Source organism: Pipistrellus hanaki, assembly GCF_964339955.1.
Source record: "Pipistrellus hanaki genome assembly, chromosome: 3".
Taxonomy (NCBI): domain Eukaryota; kingdom Metazoa; phylum Chordata; class Mammalia; order Chiroptera; family Vespertilionidae; genus Pipistrellus; species Pipistrellus hanaki.
Genome location: NC_140505.1, coordinates 92,111,795 through 92,137,871, shown reverse-complemented (window position 1 = coordinate 92,137,871; position 26,077 = coordinate 92,111,795). Strand labels below are relative to the sequence as shown.

The following is a 26,077-nucleotide window of genomic DNA, read 5'->3' as shown; positions in this document are numbered from 1 at the left end:
AGATAAAGAAACTAAGGCACAAGAAAGATAACTTGTTTAAGGTCAAAGTTGGGGAGCTGAAGTCAAGCATTATGGTACCCACCCTCACTTATACCGCAAATTTACTCCATTAGAATTAGACCTTGTTTCTCAAAAAGAAAAAAGCCTTGTAATTCATGAGTTTCCTGAGAGGATTCACAAGGCACATATTTTAGATATTGTCCTTAACTCCTCTGAGATGGTGAACTCTCACCTTAGAGACCATGAAATCCATGAATATGACAAAATAGTAATAGTGCTAAGGGGGGAGGAATTAGGATGCTCAGGTGTTCCAGAACAGCAGGTACCTGCTGAGTGAAGGCTATCAGTGCCCAAATGCTCAGGGAGACTTGGAATGGTTATGGTGACTTTTATAGAATAACAAGGCAATTTTACAATTTCTCCATCTTGGCAATAGAAAAACTCTCAGATAATACTTTGGAGGGGATCAAAGACACAAAATGATTTCCTTTCAGAGAAAGCAGTCCATTCCTTGGGATCTGGACCAAAGAACTTGACTTATCCATGTGAATTATCTGGTGGAACCACCAGCTTGTATTTATAGCTACCCTGAGGGATGTCAGCCAGTCTTTGTTATCACTAGTACATTTGAGAAGGAACACCTCCTTATTTTTCCCTCTGCAGTGAGCTGAGCAATGATACTGCTAAAGCAGGAGCCAAAGTACTGCGTCCTTTTTCCTCCCCCTATCTCCATTTCCACCCTTTAGTCTGGCACTTGCCTTTAAGCTCACCAACTTTTGCAGCTTCTATTTTTTTCCTTCTAATTCCCAGGGCCAAATTCAAGTTCACCCAACAAATCTTTATTACATGGCCTCTTACATTCTTGGCCTCATTTTAGATGTTATAGGGTATATGAGAACATAACACTGGAGCCAGTCTGCTTAGGTTCAGATCCTAGTTTTACCACTTTATAGCTGTGGGATAATTGGGTAACTTAGCCTCTCTGTGTCTATTTTGTCATCTCCAAAAGAGAAATAATAATACCTACCTTATTGGCTTGCTATGAATTAATTAGTTAATATATGTAAAGTACTTAAAATGATGCTGGCACATCATAAGTACCTTACAAATGTTAGCTATTAATATTATAAGACATGGCCCAGACTCCACACAAAAGGCTTTCATCCAATTAGAGACAATATACAAAACACCCCTAAAACAGTTAAAGAACAAACAAATATTAACACAGTGAAATGAAAGGTTCAGCTATTAAGTGCAAGAAACTAGCTAAAAAAAGAAACATCATTATAACATTAAGAGTGGCCAGCGAAGCCTGCATAAGACAAATCAGCTGAGGGATAAATTTCAAGTAAGCTGAAATCTGAGGGATAAATAGACAAATTAAGTACAAGGGAGAACACAGGACCTTAGAAGGTTTGGGGATAAAGCTGATCAGCAGAAACAACCATCATGAGTCTAGATAGGAGACTGGAAAAGAGGGGGAGAAATGTAGATCTAGGTTTTCTCTGCAGTTGGAAATATTAGACAAACATTTAGAGGCAGAGTTGGAGCTGGAGATTGGAAGTCATTAAGTTAAAGATAACGATTGAATCCATGAGAGGAGAAAAATTCACATGCAGAAAGGGAAGACCTATAGACAGAGCCTTGAGAGTACAATTTCAATCTGAGGCCAAAAGAAAAACCAACTAAAAGAATAGAAAAGCAAGAGTTAGAGAGGTTAGAGAGAGAGGAGGGTGCCAAAAAAAAAAAAAAAAAATTAAAAAAAAGGGGGGGGGATGATGCTGAACTGCATTTGGAAAATAAGCCTTTTACCTAAAAGTATGACTTTTTTTTTTCTAGAACTTAATCTCTAAGGTCGAAAACCTATTGGTTACCTGTGGGGTGCTGTTTCTCTGTTTTCTGCAACCTGGATGGAAAACGACAGGTTCCTGAGTGGAGGAGCTGGGGATTAAGAAATTAAAGAAAAAAAGAGACAAAGACACAGAAATAGATTCAAGATGGGACCCAGGTGAGGGGCTGTCACTCTGATGAAGGGACAGTCAATCCTTACCACAGACAACACAGCACATTTATTTATTTCCAAAGGGGAGTTTAAGGTCAAAGAAGTTTTGAGTGTGCCCAGGTCCTATTGATTTCCTCATTCCTGGGATTTAGCATATCAAGACCTGGTTGAGTCAAGGTCCTACTTGTTTCTCATTCCAAGCACATGGATAAAGATAAGAAATCAGTACTGATAATGGTCTCCCACATTTTGGGGAAACCCGTTCCCTTAGTACGGCTTTGCCTATGCCTTGAGTTCAGCTGATAATAAGTAAAGGTCATCCATGTGCATTCCCAAGGGGCCCTCTACAATTACCTATATAAGGACTATATAATTTGGTTTTCTTCCTAAGGAACCTCTCTATATAAATAATTATATGTTATTTTTTAGATAGTTTCCTGAACAAGATCACAGGGAAGATAGTAATAATTCTTGGATGTTATTAGTAATAAAATTGATCATAATATTCTCATGTCTTTTTAATCTATGCTATATCTGCAAATATGTTTCAATTTTAGTCATATTATTATTTTCTCCTTTTTCATGATTACTGTCACCAAAGCTTAATATAATTTGATTACATTTTAATGACTTTCAATAGATAAATTATATATATATCGATATATGAAAGTACATACTTAAAATAGTGTTTTTTTAAATTTACATCTCTCCATCCCCATCCCTTTTGGCAACTATCAGCTTGTTTTCTATCTCTGAGTCTGTTGATGCTCTGCTCCATTTATTCATTTGTTTTCTTCAATTCCACATATAAGTGAAATCATACAGTACAGTAAAACCTCAATATAAGTGAATAATTCAGGTAACGGGTAACCATTAAAGCTGAAAATCCTTTATATAATAAAGCAGGTCTGCCTAATGTGTATGTTAAAAAATCAACAATTAGTTTACCTGCTTTTACTTATGTATACATCTTTATGTAATTAAAATTAAGTATGTATGAAAAGGTTAATTTCACAGAAGTTTTCTATATGTATTATAGTAATTTAAATTTATACTGAATGGGTCTAGTAAATGTGTACATTGGCTAGTCACCTCGAGTAATACACAAGGCTGGGGAATGGCTTAGTAAATGTCAGAGTGTAGGCTTGCACATGTTAAAACTGTAGCAGAAAGACACACCACATAACACAGAACCAATTACCACATGAGATCTGGTGTGACCATTTTCTAATCATTTGCTGAACACTGTTTACCAGCGGTGACTCCTGGATTTAAATATGTACACTTATAAATATGTAATATCTATTTATGTCAGTGAAATTACTACAGTGTTTTTTCCAACAAATAACAATGAATTGAGGAACAAGATAGTAGCATAGGTAAATCCCTGTACTCACTGCCTCCAACAACCACATCAAAATTACACCTACAATACAAACAACCATCATACAGAACTACCTGAAAGCTGGCTGAATGGAAGTCCTACCATTAGAGAAGAAAAGAAGAAAGTGCATTGAAATTGGTAGGAGGGGTGAAGGTGCAGAACAGGCTGGTCTAACACACATGTGCAACTTCTAATAAGGAGGGAGACCCCCAGACTAGAGTTCCAGAGCTGTGAAGAGAAGTTCCTGTAACTTAAGGCTATAAAAATCAGCAAGTATTTTGGCTGAGTGACACAGATGTTGCTGGAGTCTCAAGTGTTCCTCTTAAAGGGCACATAGGTAAACTTACATGGTCCTGCTTTTTCTGAGTCCAGGGCTGGGCAGCAGCTTTGCGGGAATGCTGGGACTTATGGGAAAGAACTGGACCATCTGGCATTGGGGCAGGAAAGCAAGGGATGGCTTTTTCCCAAACAGGGGTGATTATAGGGGTCATTGTTCTTGTGCTGGGACCTCCACCATTGTAGATCTAGCACCAACCTGCCTTGCTTCATAGCTGGGCCTTGCCTGGGCACTTCCTAACCCAATACAAGTAGTAGCCATCTGAAGATCACTATAGCTCCTGCTGGGTGGCCCCAGGCAGTGGCTGACTTTGCAACTCTCAGGAGGCCCCAGAGCCAGTGCACCTATTGGGCATCTTCAAATCATAACAGATTATAATTGTATGCATCCATAAGTGACACACTCAGGAGGCAGACACAGTGAGCACCAAAGCCCCATTAAAGCAAATCCTGTTCAATAGGGGTGTCCCCCACATAGAAGTTCTCCCATTGCATACATAGATGGTCCTCACAGCCAATTAGCCTGGGGATCAATTCCTATCAGTGATAGCAGCAATAAAAGCTCAACTACAACAAGACTATACACATAGCCCAGAGAGTCCCAAACAAGAAGAACCCAAAGAGGGCCACATGAAAACACATCATAATTAGAATGCCAAGGCTTAAAGACAAAGAGAAAATTTTAAAACCAGCAAGAGAAAAGCAGTTAGTTGCCTAAAAATAAGGATTCATATGACTATCAGCTGATTTATCAAGCGAAACTTTGCAGGCCAGAAGGGAGTGGCAAGAAATAATCCAAGTGATGAATAGTAAGGACCTACAACCAAGATTACTCTACCAGGCAAAGCTATAATTTAGAATTGGAGGTCAGATAAATAGCTTCACAGACAAGAAAAAGCTGAAGGAATTCATCACACCAAACTGGTATGACATGAAATGTTGAAGGGTATTCTTTAAATAGAGGAAGAAGAGGAAGAGAAGAAGAAAATATGTACAATAAAATGGTAATAAATACATATCTATCAATAATTAAATCTGAAAATCAAAGTAGAGAGGAAGAGAAAATAGAAGCTGAATAGGCAGACCTATTGTGCATCTTGTCCTAGGGCCAGTCTGGAAATACAACTAAATTGGATATCATTCAACTAGAATTACCAACTGAGATCCAGTTGAGGAGGAGACTTATAACAAAGGACAGAAAACACCTGGACATGGTAGGAAGGATGAGGTCACAAGAGGAGCAGACCCAGCTCACAGGACTGTGGCCCAAGAGAGAGGAGGTAACTTCCTGCTATGGGAGACTCTTTTCCTTAAGAACATAGAGGCCCAGAGCCCAGACTAGGCTCCACAGCCCAGAGCATGAAAGCCAAGATCTGCAACACATGTAACATCTAGCCATGAAAGGTGCAGGGCTGCCGGCTGTGGCTGAGTGTGAAGCTGGCAGACTAGAACCAGTGGGAAAGTTGCAATTTAAGTTTTTTGTGTTCTTTTGTTTGTTTGTTGTTTTTTACTTTCTTTATTGATTAAGGTATTACATATGTGTCCTCATCCCCCCCATTACCTCCCAATCTCCCCTTATGCCCAAACTCTCATGTTGTCTGTGTCCATTGGATCAGCTTATATGCATGCATACAAGTCCTTTGGTTGATCTCTCCCCCTTACCACACTCTCCCCTACCTTCCCTCTGAGGTTTGATAGTCTGATCAATGCTTCTCTGTCTCTGGATGTTTTTGTTCATCAGTTTATGTTGTTCATTATATTCCATAGATGAATGAGATCATGTGATATTTATCTTTCTCTGACTGGCTTATTTTGCTTAGCATAATGCTCTCCAGTTGCATCCATGCTATTGTGAAAGGTAGGAATTCCTTCTTTTTTACTACAGCATAGTATTCCATTGTGTAGATATACCACAGTTTTCTAATCCACTCATCTGCTGATGGGCACTTAGGCTGTTTCCAAATCTTAGCTATGGTAAATTATGCTTTTACAAGCATAGGGGTGCATATACCTTTCTGATTGGTGTTCCTAGTTTCTTGGGATATATTCTTAGAAGCAGGATCACTGGGTCAAATGGCAGTTCCATTTTTAGTTTTTTGAGGAAATTCCATACTGTTCTCCACAGTGCTGCACCAGTCTGCATTCCCACCAGCAGTGCACGAGGGTTCCTTTTTCTCCCCATCTTCGCCAACATTTGTTGTTTGTTGATTTCTTGATGATAGCCATCCTGACAAGTATGAGATGGTACTGCACTGTTGAATTGATTTGCATCTCTTGGATAATTAGTGACTTTGAGTGTGTTTTCATGTTTCTTGGCCTTCTGTCTTCTTTAAAAAAATATCTATTTAGGTCCCTTGCCCATTTTTTTTTATTGGGTTGTTTATCTTACTTTTGTTAAGTTGTATGAGTTCCCTGTAAATGTTGGAGATTAAACCCTTATAACATTGTGAAATATGTTCTCCCATGCAGTGGATTATTTGTTGTTTTATTGATGGTTTCGGTGGTTTCTTTAGCTGTGCAAAAGCTTTTTATTTTGATGCAGTCCCATTTGTTCATTTTCTCTTCAGTTTCCATTGCCCTAGGAGCAATATCAGTGAAGAAATTCTTTCTGCATATGTCTGAGATTTTGCTGCCTGTGGATTCCTCTAGCATTTTTTTGTGATTTCCTATCTTATGTTTAGGTCCTTGATCAATTTTGAGTTTATTTTTGTGTATGGTTTAAGTTGGTGATCTACTTTCACTTTTGGCATCTATCTGTTCAATTTTCCAAACATTTATTTAAGAAACTGTCTTGACTCCATTGTATGTTCTTGCTTTCTTTGACAAATATTAATTGGGCATAGTGGTTTGGGTCACTTTCTGGGTTCTTTATTCTATTCCATTAATCTGTAAGTCTGTTCTTGTGCCAGTACCAGGCTGCTTTGAGAACACTTCTTTTGTAATACAGCTTGATATGTGGTATTGAGATTCCACCTACTTTGTTCTTCTTTCTCAAGATTGCTGCAGCTATTTTGTTTTTTTTTTTATTATTCCAGACGAATTTTTGGAGAGTTCTTTCTAGGTCTGAGAAATAGGCTCTTGGTATTTTAATGGGGATTGCATTGAATCTATAGATTGCTTTGGGTAGTGTGGACACTTTGATTATGTTGATTCTACCAAGACACGAACACAGTATGTTCTTCCATCTATTTATGTCTTCCTTTATCTCTTTTTCCAGTGTCCTGTAGTTTTTTGCATATAGGTCTTTTGCCTCCTTAGTTAAGTTTATTCCTAGGTATCCCTAACAGATTTGGTTCAGTGGATAGAGTGTCGGCCTGCAGACTCAAGAGTCCCAGGTTCAATTCCGGTTAAGGGCATGTACCTTGGTTGTGGGCACATACCCAGTAGGGGGTGTGCAGGAGGCAGTTGATGGATGTTTCTAACTCTCTATTTGCCTCCCTTCCTCTCTGTAAAGTTTATTCCTAGGTATCTCAATTTTTTTGGTGCAATGGTAAATGGGATTGCTTTTTTAGTCTCTCTTTCGGTAAGTTTACTATTGGTGTATAGAAATGCCATAGGTTTCTTGGCATTAATTTTGTATCCTGCTACATTGCTGAATTCATATATTAAGTCTAATAGTTTTTGATGGAGTCTTTAGGGTTTTCAGTATCATGTCATCTGCAAATAAGGACAGTTTTACTTCTTCTTTTCCAATTTGGAAGCCTTTTATTTCTTCTTCTTATCTAATCACAATGGCTAATACTTCCAGTACTATGTTGAACAAGAGTGGTAAATGTGGGCATCCCTGTCTCATTCCTGGTCTTAGGAAAAATGGTTTTAGTTTTTGTCAATTAAGTATGATGTTGGCTGTTGATTTATCATATATGGCTTTTATTATGTTGAAGTATGATCCTTCCATTCCCACCTTGCTGAGAGTTTTTATCAAGAAGGGGTATTGTATATTTTCAAATACATTTTCTGTGTCTATTGATATGACTTTGTGATTTTTATCTCTCAGTTTGTTTATGTAATGTATCATGTTTATTGACTTGTGGATATTGTACCATCCTTGCATCTGTGGGATAAGTTCTACTTGGTCATGGTGCATGATATTTTTGATGTACTGCTGGATTCGATTTGCTAGAATTTTGTTGAGGACTTTGGCATCTATGTTCATGAGGGATATTGGCCTGTACTTCTCTTTCCTTGTGTTGTCTTAATTTGGTTTTGGTATTAGTGGGATTTTGGCTTCATAGAATGAGCTTGGAAGAATTACTTCCTCTTGAATTTTTTTTTTTTTGAATATTCAGAGGAGGATAGGTTTTAGTTCTTCCTTGAATGTTTGGTAAAACTCACCTGTGAAGCCATCTGTCATTGGGCTTTTGTTTGCTGGAAGCTTTTTGATGACTGCTTTAATTTCTTCCATAGTTATTCGCAAGGGTGTATTTTTCTAGCAATATATCAATTTCCTCTAGGTTGCCAAGTTTGTTGGAATAAAGTTGTTAATAGTATTTTTTAAGAATCGTTTTTATTTCAGAGGGGTTTGTTGTGAATTCTCCTCTTTCATTTTTGATTTTGTTTATTTGAGATCCCTCTCTTTGCTTCTTGGGGAGCCAGGCTAGAGGTTCATCAATCTTGTTTATCCTTTCAAAAAACTAGCTCTTGATTTTGTTGATCTTTTGTATTGTTTCTTTGGTCTCTATGTCATTTATCTCCACTCTGATTTTTATTATTTCCTTCCTTCTGCTTATACTGTGCTTTTCTTGTTGCTCTTTTTCTAACTCTTTGAGTTGTAGGACTAGGTAATTTATTACCATTGTTTTTTTTTTCTCAATAGGCTTTAGAGTTATGAACTTCCCTCTCAAAACTGATTTTGCTGTGTCCCATAGAATTTGGATTGTTGTGTTTTTTGTTGCCAGTATGTTTTTAATTTCTTCCTTGATCTCTCTGGTAACCCAGTCATTGTTTAATAGCATGCTGTTTAGTCTCCACGTGTTTGATTTCTTTGGATTATTTTTATTGTAGTTGATTTCCAATTTTATGCCACTATGATCTGAGAAGATGCTTGATATAATTTTTATCTTCTTGAATTTGAAGAGACTTTGCCTATCTCCCAACATGTGGTCTATATTTGAAAATGACCCATGTGCACTTGAGAAGAATGTATATTCTGTGGCTTTGGGGTGAAATGTTCTGAAGATGTCAATTGATTCCTTCTTGTCTAGTGAGTCATTTAAGGTTGATGTTTCTTTGCTGATTTTTTGTCTAGAGGATTTGTCCAATGGTGATAGTGGGGTATTAAAGTCTCCTACTGTGATTGTATTTCTGTTAATCTCTCCCTTGATATACTCCAGGAGATTTTTTTTTTTTTATGTATTTGGGTGTTCCTGTTTTGGGTGTGTATATGTTTACCAGATTTATTCTTTCTTGTTGGATTGCTCCCTTTAGTATTATAAAGTGGCCTTCCTTATCTCTTGTTATGTCCTTCACTTTGAGATCTAATTTTTTACCCCAGCTTTTTTTCATTTCCATTTACCTGGAAAACCTTTTTTCCATCCCTTCACCCTCAGTCTGTGTGCGTCTTTTTTTGTGAGGTGGGTTTCTTGTAGACAGCAGATATATGGGTCTTGTTTTCTTATCCAATCTGTTCCATATGTCTTTTTTTTTAAAAAAATAAATCTTTATCATTCATATTAGTACAAATGTTCCTCATTTCCCCTCCCCTCCACCAGGTTCCCATCCTTTGCTCTTTCCCCACCCCCAATTGTCCTCATCCATAGGTGCCCAGTTTATGTTCAGTCTCTTCCCACACCCCCCGCTCCCCTTTTCCCTAAGAATCGTCAGTTCACTCCCCTTCCATACCTCTGATTCTATTATATTCACCAGTTAATATTGTTCATAAGATTTTTTTTTTAATCCCCTTGGTTTTTAGATTCACTTGTTGATAGTTATGTATTTGTTGTTCATAATTTTTATTTTTATTTTCTTTCTCTTCCAAAAGAAGTCTCTTCAGCAATTCATATAATTCTGGTTTGGTGGTGATGAACTCCTTTAGCTTTTTTTTTTATTATTATTTTTATTAGTGAAGCTCTTTATCTGGCCTTCGATTCTGAGTGATAGCTTTGCTGGGTAGACTATTTTTGGCTGTATGTTCTTGCTATTCATCACCTTGAATATTTCTTGCCATTCCCATCTGGCCTGCATGGTTTCTGTTGAGAAATCAGCTAACAATCGTATGTGTGCTCCTTTATAGGTGACTACTTGCTTTGCTCTGGTTGCTTTTAATATTCTCTCTTTGTCTTTTGCTCTTGGAATTTTAATTATGATGTGTCTTGGTGTGGTCTTTTTTTGGATCCCTTTTGTTTGGGGTTGTGCTTCCTGGACTTGTAAGTCTAATTCTTTCACCAGGCAGGGGAAGTTTTCTGTCACTATTTCTTTCAGTATGTTTTTGGTATCTTGCTCTCTCTCTTCTTCTGGGACCCCCATAATTTTGATGTTGGTTCTCTTGAAGTTGTCCCAGAGGTTTCTTACATTATCTTCAACTTTCTGGATTCTCTTGTTTTCTTACTTCTGCAAAGGAGTGTCTTCTGGCTCTTTATGTTCCAGATCTTTGACTTGATTCTTGTGATCTTCCAGTCTGTTTTTAGGACTCTGTATAAAATTTTTTATTTCAGACAATATTCTTTATTTCTTGTTGATCCCTCATTATTTCTTGTTGATCCCTTTTCATATCCTCATAAGTCTTGTTTATTTTTCTAGGAAATTCTTGAAAAACCTTATAAGAGTGGTTTTGAACTCTATATCCAGTCCCTTTTTGTCCTCCATTTCTTTCGTTTGTGATCTGTTTCTTTGTCTCGGCATTTTCGCAGCTTCCCTGAGTTGGTAGCCTTAAAAGTCTCTGTGTTCAGCTTGGATGGGGCAGAGTTTCAGGGTGGAGCCTACAGCCTTGGCTTCTGTCAGCCCCGCCTTATGAGGCTCCTGAGTCTCAGTGTTCCTCAGTGTCCTTTGGTACTTGCTGCAAGCACATCTGAGAGAAAGGTGCCCTCGAGTTTTGCCTGCTACCAAACAGTCTAGGCTCTCCCCCAATGAGCCCAGAACTGGGGTTCAGTTCAGTTGGAAGTGGGGCTGGAAGTGGGGTTCAGAGCAGTCTGGAGCTTTTGTCTCCTTCCCGCTAGGGCAATCCAGTGGCACAGTCAACTGTCTGTTCTCTGTGTGCAATGTGGGCGCCTCGGGGACTTCCTTTCGCCGCTCCCCTGGGTTACCGCCTGACAGCCCAGGCTCCCTCTGTATGAGCCTGGGTCCCCAGGGTCCAGCCTAGAACTGAGGTTCAGTGCAGTTGGAACTGGAGCTCAGCACAGTACGGAGCTTTTGTCTCCTTCCCGCTAGGGCAATCTAGCAGCAGAATCAATGGTCTGTCCTCTGCGCATAATGTGTGCACCTCTGGGACTGCCTTTTGCTGCTCCCCTGAGGTTCTGCCTTACAGCCCAGGCTCCCTCTGTATGAGCCTGGGACCTCAGGGTCTGCCTAGAACTGGGGTTCAGTGCTGTCGGATCTGGGGCTCAGCACAGTCCAGAGCTTTTATCTCCTTCCTGCTAGGGTACGCCAGCAAGGCACTCAGCCTCCCCCTCTTTTCTGGCTCCATCTTCTCTGTGCACACAACGTGTCTCCATACCTTAGGCTTTTACAGCTCCTCTGATTTTCCTTCTGGTTTTCTCTTTCCTTCTCATTGTAGAATTTCCAGTCAGTCAACTTTCCTATAGTTCTGGGTAATGTCCATTTTGTATTTTAGTTGTATTTTATTGAAATTGTTGTGTGCAGCTGCAGTTAGGTGTTTACCTATGCCACCATCTTGGATTCCCCTCTGTTACCCTATGTCTTTTGATTGGGGCATTTAATCCATTTACATTTAAAGTTATTATTGATAGGTACTTACTTATCACCATTTTTACTCTATACCCCTGTGTTCCTTCTTCACTTTCTATTTCTTTTTTTATTTTTACAGCAGACCCTTTAGCATTTCTTGCATTGCTGGTTTGGTGGTGATAAATTCCCTTAGTCCTTTTTTATCTGCGAAGCTCCTGATTTCACCTTCAATTTTGATTGATAGCCTTGCTGGGTACAGTATTCTTGGATTCAGACCCTTCCTTTGCATGACTTTGTATATTTCATTCCATTCCCTTCTGGCCTGATGAGTTTCTGTTGAGAAATCAGTTGCTAGTCTGATGGAGGTTCCTTCATATGCAACTTTCTGTCTCTGTCTGGCTGCTTTTAAGATTCTTACTTTGTCATTGGTGTTTGCCAATTTAATTATAATGTGCCTTGGCATTGGTCTTCTGGGATTCATTTTGCTTGGTACTCTGTGAGCTTATTGGATTTGTGTGGGTTTTTTCTTCTCTATCTCAGGAAAGTTTTCTGTCATTATTTCTTGAAATAGGTTTTCTATGCTTTCCTCAGTTTCCTTTTCTTTTGGAACACCAATTATGCAAATATTGTTTTGTTTTGTATTGTCCCAAAGTTCCCTTAGGCTCTCCTGCTTTTTGATTTTTTTTTTTTTCTAGAAGCTGCTCTAACTGGGTATTTTTTTCATCTTGTCTTCTGACTCACTGGTGTTGTCCTCTGCTTCTTCTAGTCTACTCTTGATGCTTTCTATTGAGTTCTTTACAGTAGCGATGTCATTTTTTCATTTCTTCTTTGTTCCTTTTTGTTTCCTCTTGGCTCATACTCATATTGTCAAATTTTTATTCCATTCTTTTCAGCCATCTTATGATCATTTCTCTGAATTCTTGTTCTGATAGGTTGCTTGCCTCTAATTTGTTTACTTCCTTTTCTGGTGATGCCTGCTTTTCTTTCATATGCAGGCTATTTCTTTGTCTTTCCGTGGTCTCTCTTTTCAGGATGTCTGTTTATGTAGTTCTCTCTCTCCTTTCCATGGTGGAGTGAAGAGCTCCCTTGAATCCACGTGTTTGCGCCGATTGGGGCCTCAAAGCTGTTCGGATGTCTCCACAGTTGTGGCTTTTTCAGGCCTCAGATAAGATCCAATTTTCCTTGCACGATGGAGTAGTTTACATAATAGCTCTGGGAGATGTCTCTGCCACAGTGTGGGCTGCTTGATTAGGGAACCCCGTCCAGCAGTCCTCCACCTTCTCTTAGAGTTCTTCTATCCCTTAGCTTGCCAACAAACACTCCCCAAGTGACTCTCAGGCACTCCTTCTATCTGCTCTGGGACTAGGCTCAGAACAGGTCTGTCTATTCTGTCGCCATGTTTTTCCCAATTTTTTTTTTTTTTTTTTTTTACTACTTTTAATTTTTTTGAGGAACAGTTATAGTGTTTTCCATAGTGGATATATAAGTTTATAGTCCCACCAACAGTGCACAAGGATTTCCTTTTCTCCACATCCTCGCCAGATGTTATTATTAAAGTGACTTTTTTCTGTACTGTCATACTTCTGCAAAAGTTCTTTTATTTTTCAATCATAAACAAAGTAGGATCTCAATTACTAATCAAAATCATGAAGTCTTAAAAAATTCATGCATGGAGGGGGGTGTACCTCAGCCCAGCCTGAACCCTTTCCAATCTGGGACATCCCTCTCACAGTCCAGGACTGCTGGTGCCCAACTGCTCGCCTGCCTGCCTTCCTGATTGAACCCTAACCACTTCTGCCTGCCAGCCTGATCACCCCTAACCACTCTGCTGCCAGCCTGATTAATGCCTAACTACTTCCCTGACAGCCTTCTTGCCCCTAACTGCCCTCCCCTGCAGGCCTGGTCCCCCCAACTGCTCTCCCCTGCTGGCCTGGGTCCCGCCCAACTTCCCTTCCCTGCAGGCCTGGTCACCCCCAACTTCCCTCCTCTGCCACCCTGGTCACCCATAACTGCCCTCCCCTGAAGGCTTGTTTGACCCCAACTGCCCTTCCTTGCAGGACTGGTCCCTCTCAATTGCCCTCCCCTGCTGACCATCTTGTGGTGGCCAACTTGTGTACACATGGGGGCAGGATCTTTGACCATATGGGGGCAGCCATCTTGTGTGTTGGAGTGATGGTCAGTCTGCATATTACTCTTTTATTGGATAGGATAGAGGCCTGGTGCATGGGTGGGGGACTGCTGGTTTGCCCTGAAGATTGTCCTGGATCAGGGTGGGTGTTCCCTTGGGGCATGGGGCAGCCTGAGCGAGGGGCCTGTGGTGGTTAGCAGGTCAGCCACACCTCCAAGTGGAGGCCCTGGTATCTGGAATTTATTTACCTTCTACAATTGAAACTTTGTATCCTGGAGCGAACCCAATCCACCTGCTTGCTCCATGGCTGCCACCATTTCTTCTTCTTCTTCTTCTTCTTCTTCTTCTTCTTCTTCTTCTTCTTCTTCTTCTTCTTCTTCTTTTTTAACATTTTAATATATTTTTTTAAATTAAATTATTATCTGTGTACATATTTTAACATTGCCCCCTCCACTTCCATACATACCCTCCCTCCCCAGAGTTTTGTGTCCACTGGTTATACTTATATGCATGTATACAAGTCCTTCGGTTGATCTATTATCTCCCCCAGATCTCCCTACCCTCGCAGCTGTAATTTGACAGTCTGCTTGTTGCTTTACTGTCTTTATATCTGTCTTTTGGTTCATCAGTTTATAATGTTCTTTAATATCCATAAATGAGTGAGGTCATGTGGTGTTTCTCTTTCATTGACTGGCTTATTTCACTCAGCATGATGTTCTCTAGTTCTATCCAGGTTGCTGCAAATGATGAGAATTCCTTCTTTTTTATTTGCCACCATTTCTGTTTGAATTTGCTTACCTTCTATAATTGAAACTTTGTACCTTTGAGTGGAGGCCTAGGCCGGCAAGGGTAGGTGGAAAGCTTGGCTTTCTCCATTGCTGGGGAAACCCAAGCCTCCCTCCTGCTCTCTGTGGCTGTAGCCATCTTGGTTGGGTTTATTTGCATACTATCTCTGATTGGCTAGTGGACATGGCTTGTGGGTATAGAGGAGGCATGGTCAATTTGCATATTACTCTTTTATTAGATAGGATGCTGTCAATCCCCATCTCAGATAGTTCAAAAGTGACAAGGGTATGTTAAAAGTTTCAAAGAAGCTCTTCAAAATAGCAGCTGGGGAAGAGTGTTAAATATGACCTTGGCAGTCAGAGAAAGATAAATATCACATCATCTACCTCATTTGTAGAATATAATGAACAACATAAGGTAATGAACAAAAATAGATCCAGAAACAGAGAAAAACCAAACAGACCATCAAACCTCAGAGGGAAGGCAGGAGTGCGAGGTGAGGGGAGGGAGGGAGGCTGGGTAAGAGATCAACTAAAAGTCTTATATGAATGTGAGCACAGACACTGGGACAGTGAGGGCTTCTCCTGGGGGGTAGAAATGGCTGGGGGAAAAGGAGATACATGTAATACTTTAAACAAACAAACAAAATTGTATTATAAAAATAATTAAATTAAATTTTAAGAAGTCCTCAACTATTAAATTACAAGACATAATTAATAATCCATTATTACTAATGCAGATAATTCCATTTAAAATGCATATGGCAGTGCAGTAGAGCCAACATAAATTCGTTTTCTCAACTCAGACATTATTTTTCTAAGAATCTGGCTAGATGTAGGCAACCTGACATACTATGGAAGGAAAAGAGAAACAAAGTTTCAGACATAAAACACACACACACACAAATATGTGCTTGGGTCAGTATTAAAATTAGAAGTGGGTCATAAAATCTCACTATTGAGGTCTGGCCCTGTTGGTAAAGTGAGCACTATGGGCTCCCCAGTATTCACTGACACCTCAAGCTCTTTAGCCACCGTAGAAAATAATAACCTGCACAGTCCCTGCTTTCCCCTCTCCTAGATCATCCCACTTTTTTTTAGTAGAGGACTCTTCATGGAGCCAGCTAATTCATCTCATGCATATATCAGTCTGTCTGCAAACTGCTATTTTTTACAAGTTCTCAAACTTCTGAGCTACCAAGAAGTTTTGATGTTTAAAAAAATTAAAACTGAAAGATAATCAACCATTATTAACAATGCTTATCTCTGAGGGGTAGGATCACAAGTCCCATATTTTATAAATATTTTCTAAAATATGTATGCATTGCCTTAAGATAAGAAAAATATTTGTTGTTTTATCAAGAGACCTAGAGGCTGGCAAACAATGTCTAGATCCTTGCACAGAGATGGATTTCATAGATTGCTAGAGACAATATTCCCATTGCCTTTAATTTCGCTTCTTCCCTGTCCATAGGGAGAAAAGGGCCGGACCTTTTTCTTTCAAACACTCCAAGAATTAAGTTCTATAGAAGTGCTACAGAAGGGTTGTGACCAAGGCCTTGGCCAACGTGTAGGAAGCTTGCCTAAAGAAGCCAGAGAATAAGAGCACCAGATTATAACAGCCCAACCAGTGGGTTTCTGTAATAAAAGTCCTTTAGCCCAGAGGCTTTCTTATGCAAGATAGGAAAAGAGGGTGAGGTAGTGGATAGTTGCCCAATTTGCAATTCATGTCAGGCCTTCCTCTTTCTGCCATTTCTTTTGGCAGATTTAACCAGATAGCAGAGAATGCTTTAATGCCATTCTACATTTAGAAAATATTGAATGTCCAGAGTGTAAAGGGCCTGCTCTTATCTCTCCACTGTGGCTATGGTAATTACCAGGAAAGCTATACAGACTGCTCTGTTTGTCAGGAAGTAAGAGAAAAGAGGCATGATCATTACCTGTTATCTCAAATTTGGGGGTTATATACTTCTAAGCTTAGGAAAGGGTAGAGAAGTTTTAATATAGTAAAAAAGGGAATGGGGATGGGGCTTATACACTGTGACCCAACCACACAATGGAATACCTCACAACTAATAAGAATGAGATAATTTTACATGAACTGATAAGAGTTTACCCAAAATTAACATTTTTAAAGTGTGACAGAGTGCATAATGTGTGTAGTATCCAACCATCTATGTAAGAGAAAGAAAAGCTTAATATCAGAGATTAGCTCTGGAAGGGTAAACAAACTGACAACAGTGGAGGCCTCTGGGTAGGAAACAGGGGGGTATGGAATGGAGGTAGAAAAAAAAAAGACTTCCTTTAGAAATACACTTTAGAAACTTTTGAATTCTGTACCATATTTTTCAAATATATGTTTATTGATTTCAGAGAGAGAAAGGAATAATGAGAAAAAAGTCAATGATAAGAGAGAATCACTGATCAGCTGTCTCCTGTACGTCCCCCACTGGGTATCCAGTCTGCAATCTGGGCATGTGCCCCAACAGGGAGGAATATGAATGGTTCATAGGTCAACACTCATCCACAAAGCCATGCCAGCAGGGCTGTACCATATATTTTTAATATATTTTTAAACATTCTACATATACTTCATAAGTAGGATCTCAATTACTAATCCAAAGTGAGGTATGAAGTCACTCACAGATGAGAACACTGAGGCTGAGAGAGGTTCGATCACTTTTCAACAGTCACACAACGAGAGTGGTGGAATGAGGATCCAAACCTGACTCTTAAACATGGCATTGACCATACTTCTTAGTTTCAATGAACTCACAGATCCTGGAGGCAACAAAAATGTCATAACTATGAGGCCATGGAGTCACTATCACAGAAAGGACATGAAATAGTAGCTGGAAGCAGGGGCATTAACACATACATGCAATAGAATGGAAATCACCTCCACAAAGCTATAAACTACTTCTTGGTCCTTTCTAACCCCTGTCTAGAAGCAGAACCCTACATCCTCCACTAGCACTATTTGTTTTACTGTCCCCCTATTTCCACCCATGATTGTCCACAGTAGCCTAATTTCTCCTCCCCACCCCATGACATCTTCCACAGCCTCCCATCTGACCACAGATAAGTATTACCCATTCTTGCTCTCCTCAGCATACCTAAATTTTAAAATATCTGTTCTATGTTATATTCTCTCAGAACCATGTAGAACTAATCAACTATCTCTAGCAGAAGTTACCCCTCCCAGATACACCTGCATATTAATTAACAGTAAGCATCAGCCAAAGAGCAAGTGATTTTAGGGCAAGGGAGGTAGAATCACGGTGCAGTACAAGGAACACTAGGCTTGATGGTCATGTGTCCTTGGTCTTATTTCAGCCTATGTGACTTGGGGCAAATCAATTCACCTCCCTAACTCTCAACTTCCTTAGCTTATATTAAAAAAAAAAAAAGTGCTATAACAGTTGATCTTTCCATCCTGCAATATTCCACCATACAATGCTGCTTTTCTGATTCCCATCCCCTCTGAACTTGATGTACTAAGTGTGTTGAACTGTACTGTCTGAGAAAAATATAATATAAGCCACATGTAATTTTAAACATTCTAGTAGCCCCACAAAAAGGTAAAAAGAAACAGTGAAAATAATTTTAATAATAGATTTCATTTAACCCAATATTTCTAAAACATTATCATTTCAACATGCAATCAATATAAAAATTGAGTTTCCATTCTTTTTTTAGTACTAAGTCTACAAAAGTTGTTGACTTACAATTCTTGAAAATCAATGCACAAAAAGCTAAAAGCACCTCCTTTATTCTTGGCATCAGCACTGACAGAGTTCCTGGCAGAGGATGGCCAGCTCCTGCTGGAAAACTTTGCATAATCTTGATGGCACAGTAGTATTTTACGTTTACTTGCACAGAAACATGTAAGATTCTTGTGGTCAATGCTGAAATATTTCAGGTGCTCAAATTCTTAGGCCCTATTATCTCCTCCCCCTAACAAGGAATAAAATTGTTTACTGCCTGCAAAACCCATGTTTCCCCTCTCCCCAGCCCTCTATGCACATTTCTTCCAGCTTCCCTGATTACTCAGTTCCATTTTCAGATCATTAACCTCTCAGGCTGGCCTACTTTCCAAGGTCACAACAAGCAGAAAAACATCTGTATTATACAAATAATAAATTATAATTAGAATAAGATATAGAAAGGGAGAAACCAGCAAGTGTCTACCAGAAAGCAAGGATTTAGGCAGAATTGGTGAAAAAACCATTAGACAAAGCACAAAAATACTACTGCATGGCAGGGGAAGGGCTTCACAAGAGGGAAAGAGATGGTAACAATACTGAGTATAACAAAACAGGGGCTGGCCACCGACCACCTGGAAAACTGAGCTGAAGCCCAAGAAGCACCAAGCAAGATCACTTTACCCAGTGAAAAGAGTGAAGCAGACTCATTTTGTTCTCAGTAATCACCTGTGTGATTCTGAAAGTCATGTTCTAGTCTGAATAGAGATTGGGCCCAGGTTCTTTTGAACCAATTGCAAAATCATGGAAATTGTGTACAGATAAACAACTAGGCCAGATCCATGAAGAGGAGCATAAGAGAGAAGAGGCCCTCTCAGGTGGCACTCTGTCTAACTAAAGGCCTGGTTCAAGGGTAAGATGTTCAAGGGCTCTATTCACACCATGACTGAAAAATCAACTCCTTGCCTTTGCCAAGAAGATGGAATGTTTCATAGACACACTCTCCATTCCCAAACTCCTCATAACAAGGCATCTCTGGGTATAAGAGGAAACTGTTCTGGAGGACTTCAGCCCTCTGGCCCCACTTTGTTTCCATATGACCTGACACCAGCCAAGACAGTACACATGATTGCATTAGCTCTTCCTAGAATTAAGCTGGCCCCACTTCCATAGGGGCCCAGCCAGCAACAGGAAATTGGTGCCATGGATGAGTTATTCTGCTCTGGAGAGTGGAGAGGCTGAGGTGCATGGGAAAGACCACTCAGTCACAGATGGAGAGCTAGTAGGGGAAGAAAACATAGCCTCCCAGATCCAATGGAAAAGCTGAGCCAGCTTGCAGAGGAAGGGCAGGGAAGAAGGAGATGCTACAGAGAAAAGAATACCATTGTCATTTATGGGACTACTATTCACTTACCTTAGTCCCATTTCCCATCCCTCAGGAATTCTACCAACTTGGGAACATAAATAAGGATTTTTTGGAAGTATATTTTGATGCTTAATGTTATTTCTTCAACAAATAAAGAATTCCACTTTCTCTAGGACATATTCTCTGAAATATACTTTCTTCGCTTGGATTACAATGATCTTAAATTTGCTGCAAAAAAAATTCAAATAGATTATGTTTTACCTTTTTGATATACAAAAAACTGCTAATGTGACTACTTCTGGTGAGTTGAATTTGGGAAGAGACTTTTTATTACAATTCATTTCTAAATCTTTTGAATTTGGAGCCATGTGACAGTATTACCTATTTTTATCATATTTAAATATCCTGAAATTAAAGCAAAATTCGCCTCTTTGGACTTTTCATTATTTAAATTCCTGATTTGTTTTTAATTTTTAAAATTTATTTTAGAGAGAAGGAAGAGAGAGAAAAAAACATTGACGTGAGAGAGAAACATTGATCAATTGCCTCCTGAGCTTGCCTGGAGATCAAACCCTCAACCTGGATGTGTATCCTGACCGACAATCAAACCTGCCACCTTTCAGTATACAGAACAGTGCTCCAATCAACTGAGCCACACCAGCCAGGACTGAATTCCTGATTTTCTAACTGATATTTTGTTTTCTTTCTTAAAAAGGAAAATGTTATTTTTAAAGAAAACTATTGACATACTACCTTCTATGTATCCTTTTTATGGAGGTCAAATTGCAGCCCATTCATGAGTCTTCCTTTCCCATAACAACACCATATAATGAGTCATGACTACCAATGAAGGTCAGGACCATCAGCCAGAGCACTTCTGAAGAAGTCTGAGCAGCTTTGCGAATGGCAAGCTCAAATGGCCTCTTGCCATCTGCACTTAGGAGACCAGGGTTTATGAAATGAAAGGGCTTTAAAAAAAGCCATAAAAATTTTCCTAAATTTTTAACAAGTCTCTGGAACAATGGAGAAAGTCAGTGTCTGCCAAGACAAAGTAATTGCTTGAGCTAAAGCCAACCCATGGACAACAGGGTGAAGGCCTGGGGAGGGGCGGAGCAGGACACAGTGGGTCAATAAAGATAAATTTTTTAAAAGTCAGAGGATAGATATGAATGAATACAAACTATCTTAGCTTACCTGAGGATAATTAGTGATTCTTTCCCGAAGCATACAGAGCTATTCAGAGGGAATTCCTGCTATGTTCATGTGTTCAGCAAAGGGGTGAAAAGAAAACTTTGAGCAATACAAAAAAAAAAAAAAAAAAAAAAGCTCACTGAATTAGAGAAAGAGAAATGGAAACCTAATGATTAATAAATAAAAAACTGGCAGTTTGAAAGACAAATTGTGTATGTGATTCTGGGCTAGTCACTTAGTCACTTTTCTCTGTGGTTTTCAAGTTTCTCAACCCAAAAAGAAAGAAGAAAGAAAGAAAAGTACTGGAATAAAGGTTTCCAGTTTTTTTCTCCAGTTTTAAAAGTTATATAATTGTATTCTAAGTCTAAATTCATGAGAAGAGTAGAGATTAGACATAACTCACATAGAGGGAGAAAAAGAATCTAAAAGCGTGAACTCCTATCCTTTGGAAAGGAGGCCAATGATTACATGTTTGAGGAATTAATCCTCAGGAAATAACCAAGGTTGTTCCCAAATAGTACTTAGGGAGCTTGTTTGCTTTACAACACTGAAGAAAACAGAATACAAAATAATCAAAATGTTCTGCAATGGGGAGTTGTTAAAATTAATTATAGGACTTTCTGTAAATCGGAATATTATTTCGCCATTCAAAAAATACCTATCATATGCAAAATTTACTTATATCCATATATGTCTATACAGAGAAAAAATGCTGAAAGTATAACCATTATAATAGCAGACTTATAGGTGATTTGTTCTCTTCTTTAAATTTTTCCTATTTTTCACATGTCTTAAATGTATAAATATTTAACTTACAATTTAATATGGTTTAAATTAAGTTTTTTTAACATATGATAAGGAAGATTTTTTTTTTTAACTCTGAAGTTCTATTCAGAGTTCAATCCTGCATAAAGTACATGATAAAATAGATGTGTCATGACTCAAACTCAATGTTCAAGAATCAGCAGGTTAGACGTTTTCCAAACTGCTCTCATAGACTACAGCACTAGTCTCTCCTAGGTGGGCTGGGCCAGCTCTTGCTCAGGTCTAGTAATTCCTCCTTGTATAAGAGACTCAAAGAAATGACACAGGAGGTACCTCCATCCCCAAAAGGGCTCCTACAGGCCCAGTCCTTGACAACTGCCCCTTCTCCAGGAAGGGTAAGAGAGGTAGGCTTCATCACTCACCTAGATCAAACCTCACCACCAAGAGGCAGAGAATCAAGGTGGCCAGGAGGCTCTTTTTGAAGGGCAGGGAAACAAAGTGATTCACTACAGAGTCCCAAAGCCTGCGAAGCAACATCAGTAGTGACAGAAACTTTTGGGAGGAGTCTGGCCAGGGAGACAGAGCATAACTGTAAGGTAAGTCACAGGAACCAGCTTCCCTAAATCTGAGCTTTGAGCTTGATTATAAGAGTTGAATAAAAGGTAATTTTATAACTCATGTAATTCATAAAGTGGTTCTAAAGGAGATTCCAAAGCTTCAACAATGTTTTAAGGACTACATAACCAGACTATCATTTCCTAGGGGAAGACTTTGACACACCACATCTACTCAGCTAGGAAAATCTGGCATATTTGGTGTTTTTCTAAATACCCTATTCTATAACATTATTTATATTTTAGCCTAAGATATGTGCATAGAGTTACACAGAACAATAGGTCTTGATTATCACAATAATGCAGGAAAATAAAGGGCACTTACCACACATAGTGAAGAATTCAAAGGTCGTGGATTATGAATATAAACATGAACATTACCAACCCTAGAACAAGTGGTGCCCAGTCCTGATAGAATCCTCTGAATTTGCCATCAAACCCCTTTCTTCCCCCTCCGCCCCATAGGTGGAGGGGCAGAGGGTTTGGGGGGGGCCATAGGTAATCTCTGAAGCCAACATGTCCTGTTTGCAAAAAAGTGATCCTGTCTCAGCAGGTTCATGCTCTTTAGCATGCACGTGTGTGTGTGTGTGTGTGTGTGTGTGTGTGTGTGCACGCACACACACACACTCATACACAACAACAACACTTGACAACAGTATTACAGTCTCATACAGCTGAAGGGCCCTTGTGGGGGGGGGGAAAGGAACTCAACCTAATCTATATATTATGACCAATACATTAGAAACTGAAATTCATGATAAAGAACAATTTCCTTACAAAACTGCCATTGATAAAATGAGCTGCTTTAGAAAACAGTGAATTTCTGCACTGTATTTATGTACAGTCTAGAAGTCTAGATCACTCAAGGAAAAGGAGATGAAAAGGATTAAAGAACCAGGGGAAGGGTCTGGAGGAACTTTTAAGTTCCTTTGTAACAAATCAACACTTAAACCCACCCCTTTGCCAGTTCCCCAAGTGTGTGGTATTGAGTCCTGAAGTGGTTTCTCTACAGAAGCTGGTCTATAAATCTGCAAGCTAATGTGCAGAGGTGGGCTGTCCACGAAGGGGGTGGACATCAATCACTGGAAAAGACACCCAAGAGGTTTGATGAGTGAGGCAGATGGGAGATTGAGCAGAGGCACCCAAACTGAAGATAAGTAATTTTTACCTCATAAGTCAGGTTACCAAGTTATCATGTTAGTTTCTCATTATCTTTTGGCTATCCCCAAGCATATCTCAGCTGTGTCTACATTTGCATTAGCATTTAAAGGAATAACATCCTACCTAGCCCAGCATAGTACAGGCAAGAGATCTAATGAGAGGACCCCAAGGAGATGGTGACTTTTAGGAGAAAAGAATCAAGGTCCTGAGATCCAACAACACATTCCCATATGAAGATTTTCTTTCCACTACCAACTTCAGCATGTCTGGACTTTCTAAGCAACTCAACTGGTTTCTGATTCTGTGATTTGGGAGTTACTCATAGAAAGAATTGTTCCGAAACTCCCAGGAATGTCATGATGGACCCCAAGGCCCAGAGGAAAGCCCACAACTACACTTTAAAGCCGCAGAAGGATAATATCCTACCTTCCTGGTTTAGCTTCTGGTCCTCCTTAGAGTCAGAGTGTTCATGTTTCTGCTGTTGCCTTGCTATGCTGATGACCTGGAGTACATCCAGCTGCTGCTCCTCACTGAAGGCTGCAGAGCCCACCACTAGCTCCTCAGCCTCTGACAAGCAGCCCAGAGGCAGTAGCACCTGCTGTAGGTAAAGTTCTGTCAAGGCTCTGTATTCTGGATTGTCTGGGTCTTGGATCCAGGTACTGGCTGCTTCCAGCATAGCTCCAGGCTCTTGCATTTTGTTGTATAAAAGAACACTGCAGCCCAAAATAATCCAGTCCCCACCTCCTCTCCCCCCCCCCCACCCGCCAACCCCCCAAAAAACAAAGGTCAGTGTTCCACAGTTGGTTCATTTCTCATTAACCACTATACTCTCTTATCCAATTCCTCCCCTGTGTCCTCCAGTCCTCCCTTATGGAATGCTGACATTGAAAGAATTAGGAATTCCTAGAAAGTAGCAAAAAGTTCTCTTCCACTATGACATTTCACTTTGTCATCCCATTTTACATCTCCTATTCCAGTATCCTCTACTCTTCCTCTTTCCTTTGACCCACTCTTAAATCCCTCTTTCCTCATCCTTTAGTGCTGTTTTGAGGTTTGAAAAAAAAAATCAGATTTGGAGGAAAATGGAAGGGAATGTGGAAGAGGAGAGGCACTGATTCAGAAGAGAACAAAAGTCTTCATTTCTGGAATGATCCAATGAATCAGTAACAAGGACCTACAACATCTCCAGGACTTTGAGGGGTAGCTTTTCAGGGACCTGGTAATACCGAAGAACCCAGGAAATAACTTCCCGCCACTGATCCATTTCTGCCAGGGCCTGGATCCCCACAACACACAAGGAGCATTTTACCTCCAAGGAACTGTCAGCAGAAAAACCAACTCAGATTTAGAAGCGGTCCCTCTCCATTTCATTCACATCTCCACACTGGTTCTTTTCCACCTTCCAATTTAGCAGCCATCACTTCCATCCTCCCCATTAGTATTCAAAGTGCCCTCACAATTACAATTGGTCTAAAGCAGTGTTTTTCAACCTTTTTTCGGCAAAGGCACACTTGTTTCATGAAAAAAATCACGAGGCACACCACCATTAGAAAATGTTAAAAAATTTAACTCTGTGCCTACATTGACTATATATAAAGTAATTCTCTTGAATAGGAATCAAATAAACACAAAGAAAGTATTTTATAATTACTTTATTATGAAATATTAAGTAAACAAAATAGTGAAAAATTATAAAATTCTTGTCTTGTCTGCACCTACGGCACCAGGCAACATCTCGCGGCACACTAGTGTGCCGCGGAACAGCGGTTGAAAAACGCTGGTCTAAAGGGCCCCAATGTAGAGAAAACTGCCCCTTCTAGAAATTAAAAGTTCTATAAATCTGCTAGAGGCAAATCAACTCTTACCCAACATCTTTTTAAAAAATATATATTTTTATTGATTTCAGAGAGGAAGGAAGAGGGAGAGATAGAAACATCAATGGTGAAAGAGAATCATTGATTGCCTGCCTCCTGCATGTTCCCCAGTGAAGATGAGCCCACAACCCGGGCATGTGCCCTTGACCTGAACCTGGGACCCTTCAGTCCACAGGCCAATGCCAAACCGGTTAGGGCTATGGTCTGCAAACTGCGGTTCACGAGCCACATGCGGCTCTTTGACCCCTTGAGTATGGCTCTTTCACAAAATACCACGGCCTGGGAGAGTCTATTTTGAAGAAGTGGCATTAGAAGTTTAAGTTTAAAAAATTTGGCTCTCAAAAGAAATTTCAATCATTGTACTGTTGATATTTGGCTCTGTTGACTAATGAGTTTGCCGACCACTGGGCTTGCCCAACATCTTTGTATGCATGTGTACTTTCCCCTTTGTATGCCAGAATTAGAAAAGTACACCTGCAACACAGGTGTGTGGGTGGAAAGAGAGCTGGAACTAACAGTTTGTGTGAAGAAATGGGGATGGAGCCTGAGTGTGGTATAGGGAATCCACTGGCCTTAGTGCCAGCCAATGAAATACCTCCAGTTACATTTCCATAAACCAGGAATCACAGTCTTCAGCGTTCACTGTTACAAGCCCCCATACAATCCCTAAAATCACAACCAGGGCTCCTCAGCTTTGACTATTCTACCCATCACCTAATGTGTGATCTAATCCAATATTATAACCCACAGAGAAATGATTTCCTCAAGTTCCAGAAGAGGCTAGCAGCATTAGAAAAGGCAGTGGAGCCGAAACCGGTTTGGCTCAGTGGATAGAGCGTCAGCCTGCGGACTGAAGGGTCCCGGGTTCAATTCTGGTGAAGGGCATGTACCTTGGTTGCGGGCACATCCCTAGTAGGGGGTGTGC

The 26,077-nt window shown here is 39.8% G+C and overlaps 1 protein-coding gene across 1 annotated transcript in view; it reads right to left on the bottom strand.

Annotated features, from left to right (window-relative positions):
* Nucleotides 1-19,267: 19,267 nt before the first annotated feature.
* The window catches only part of PEX26 (peroxisomal biogenesis factor 26), a 44,558-nt gene continuing 37,748 nt past the window's right edge, over nucleotides 19,268-26,077 (bottom strand). The window contains exons 5-8 of the mRNA XM_084878235.1: nucleotides 24,457-24,597; nucleotides 23,705-23,991; nucleotides 21,926-22,069; nucleotides 19,268-19,545 (exon numbers count right to left, since the gene is read on the bottom strand). Of these exons, the coding sequence (XP_084734361.1) occupies nucleotides 19,394-19,545; nucleotides 21,926-22,069; nucleotides 23,705-23,991; nucleotides 24,457-24,597 (724 nt within the window). The 3' untranslated portion in view covers nucleotides 19,268-19,393. The remainder of the gene's footprint in view (nucleotides 19,546-21,925; nucleotides 22,070-23,704; nucleotides 23,992-24,456; nucleotides 24,598-26,077) is intronic.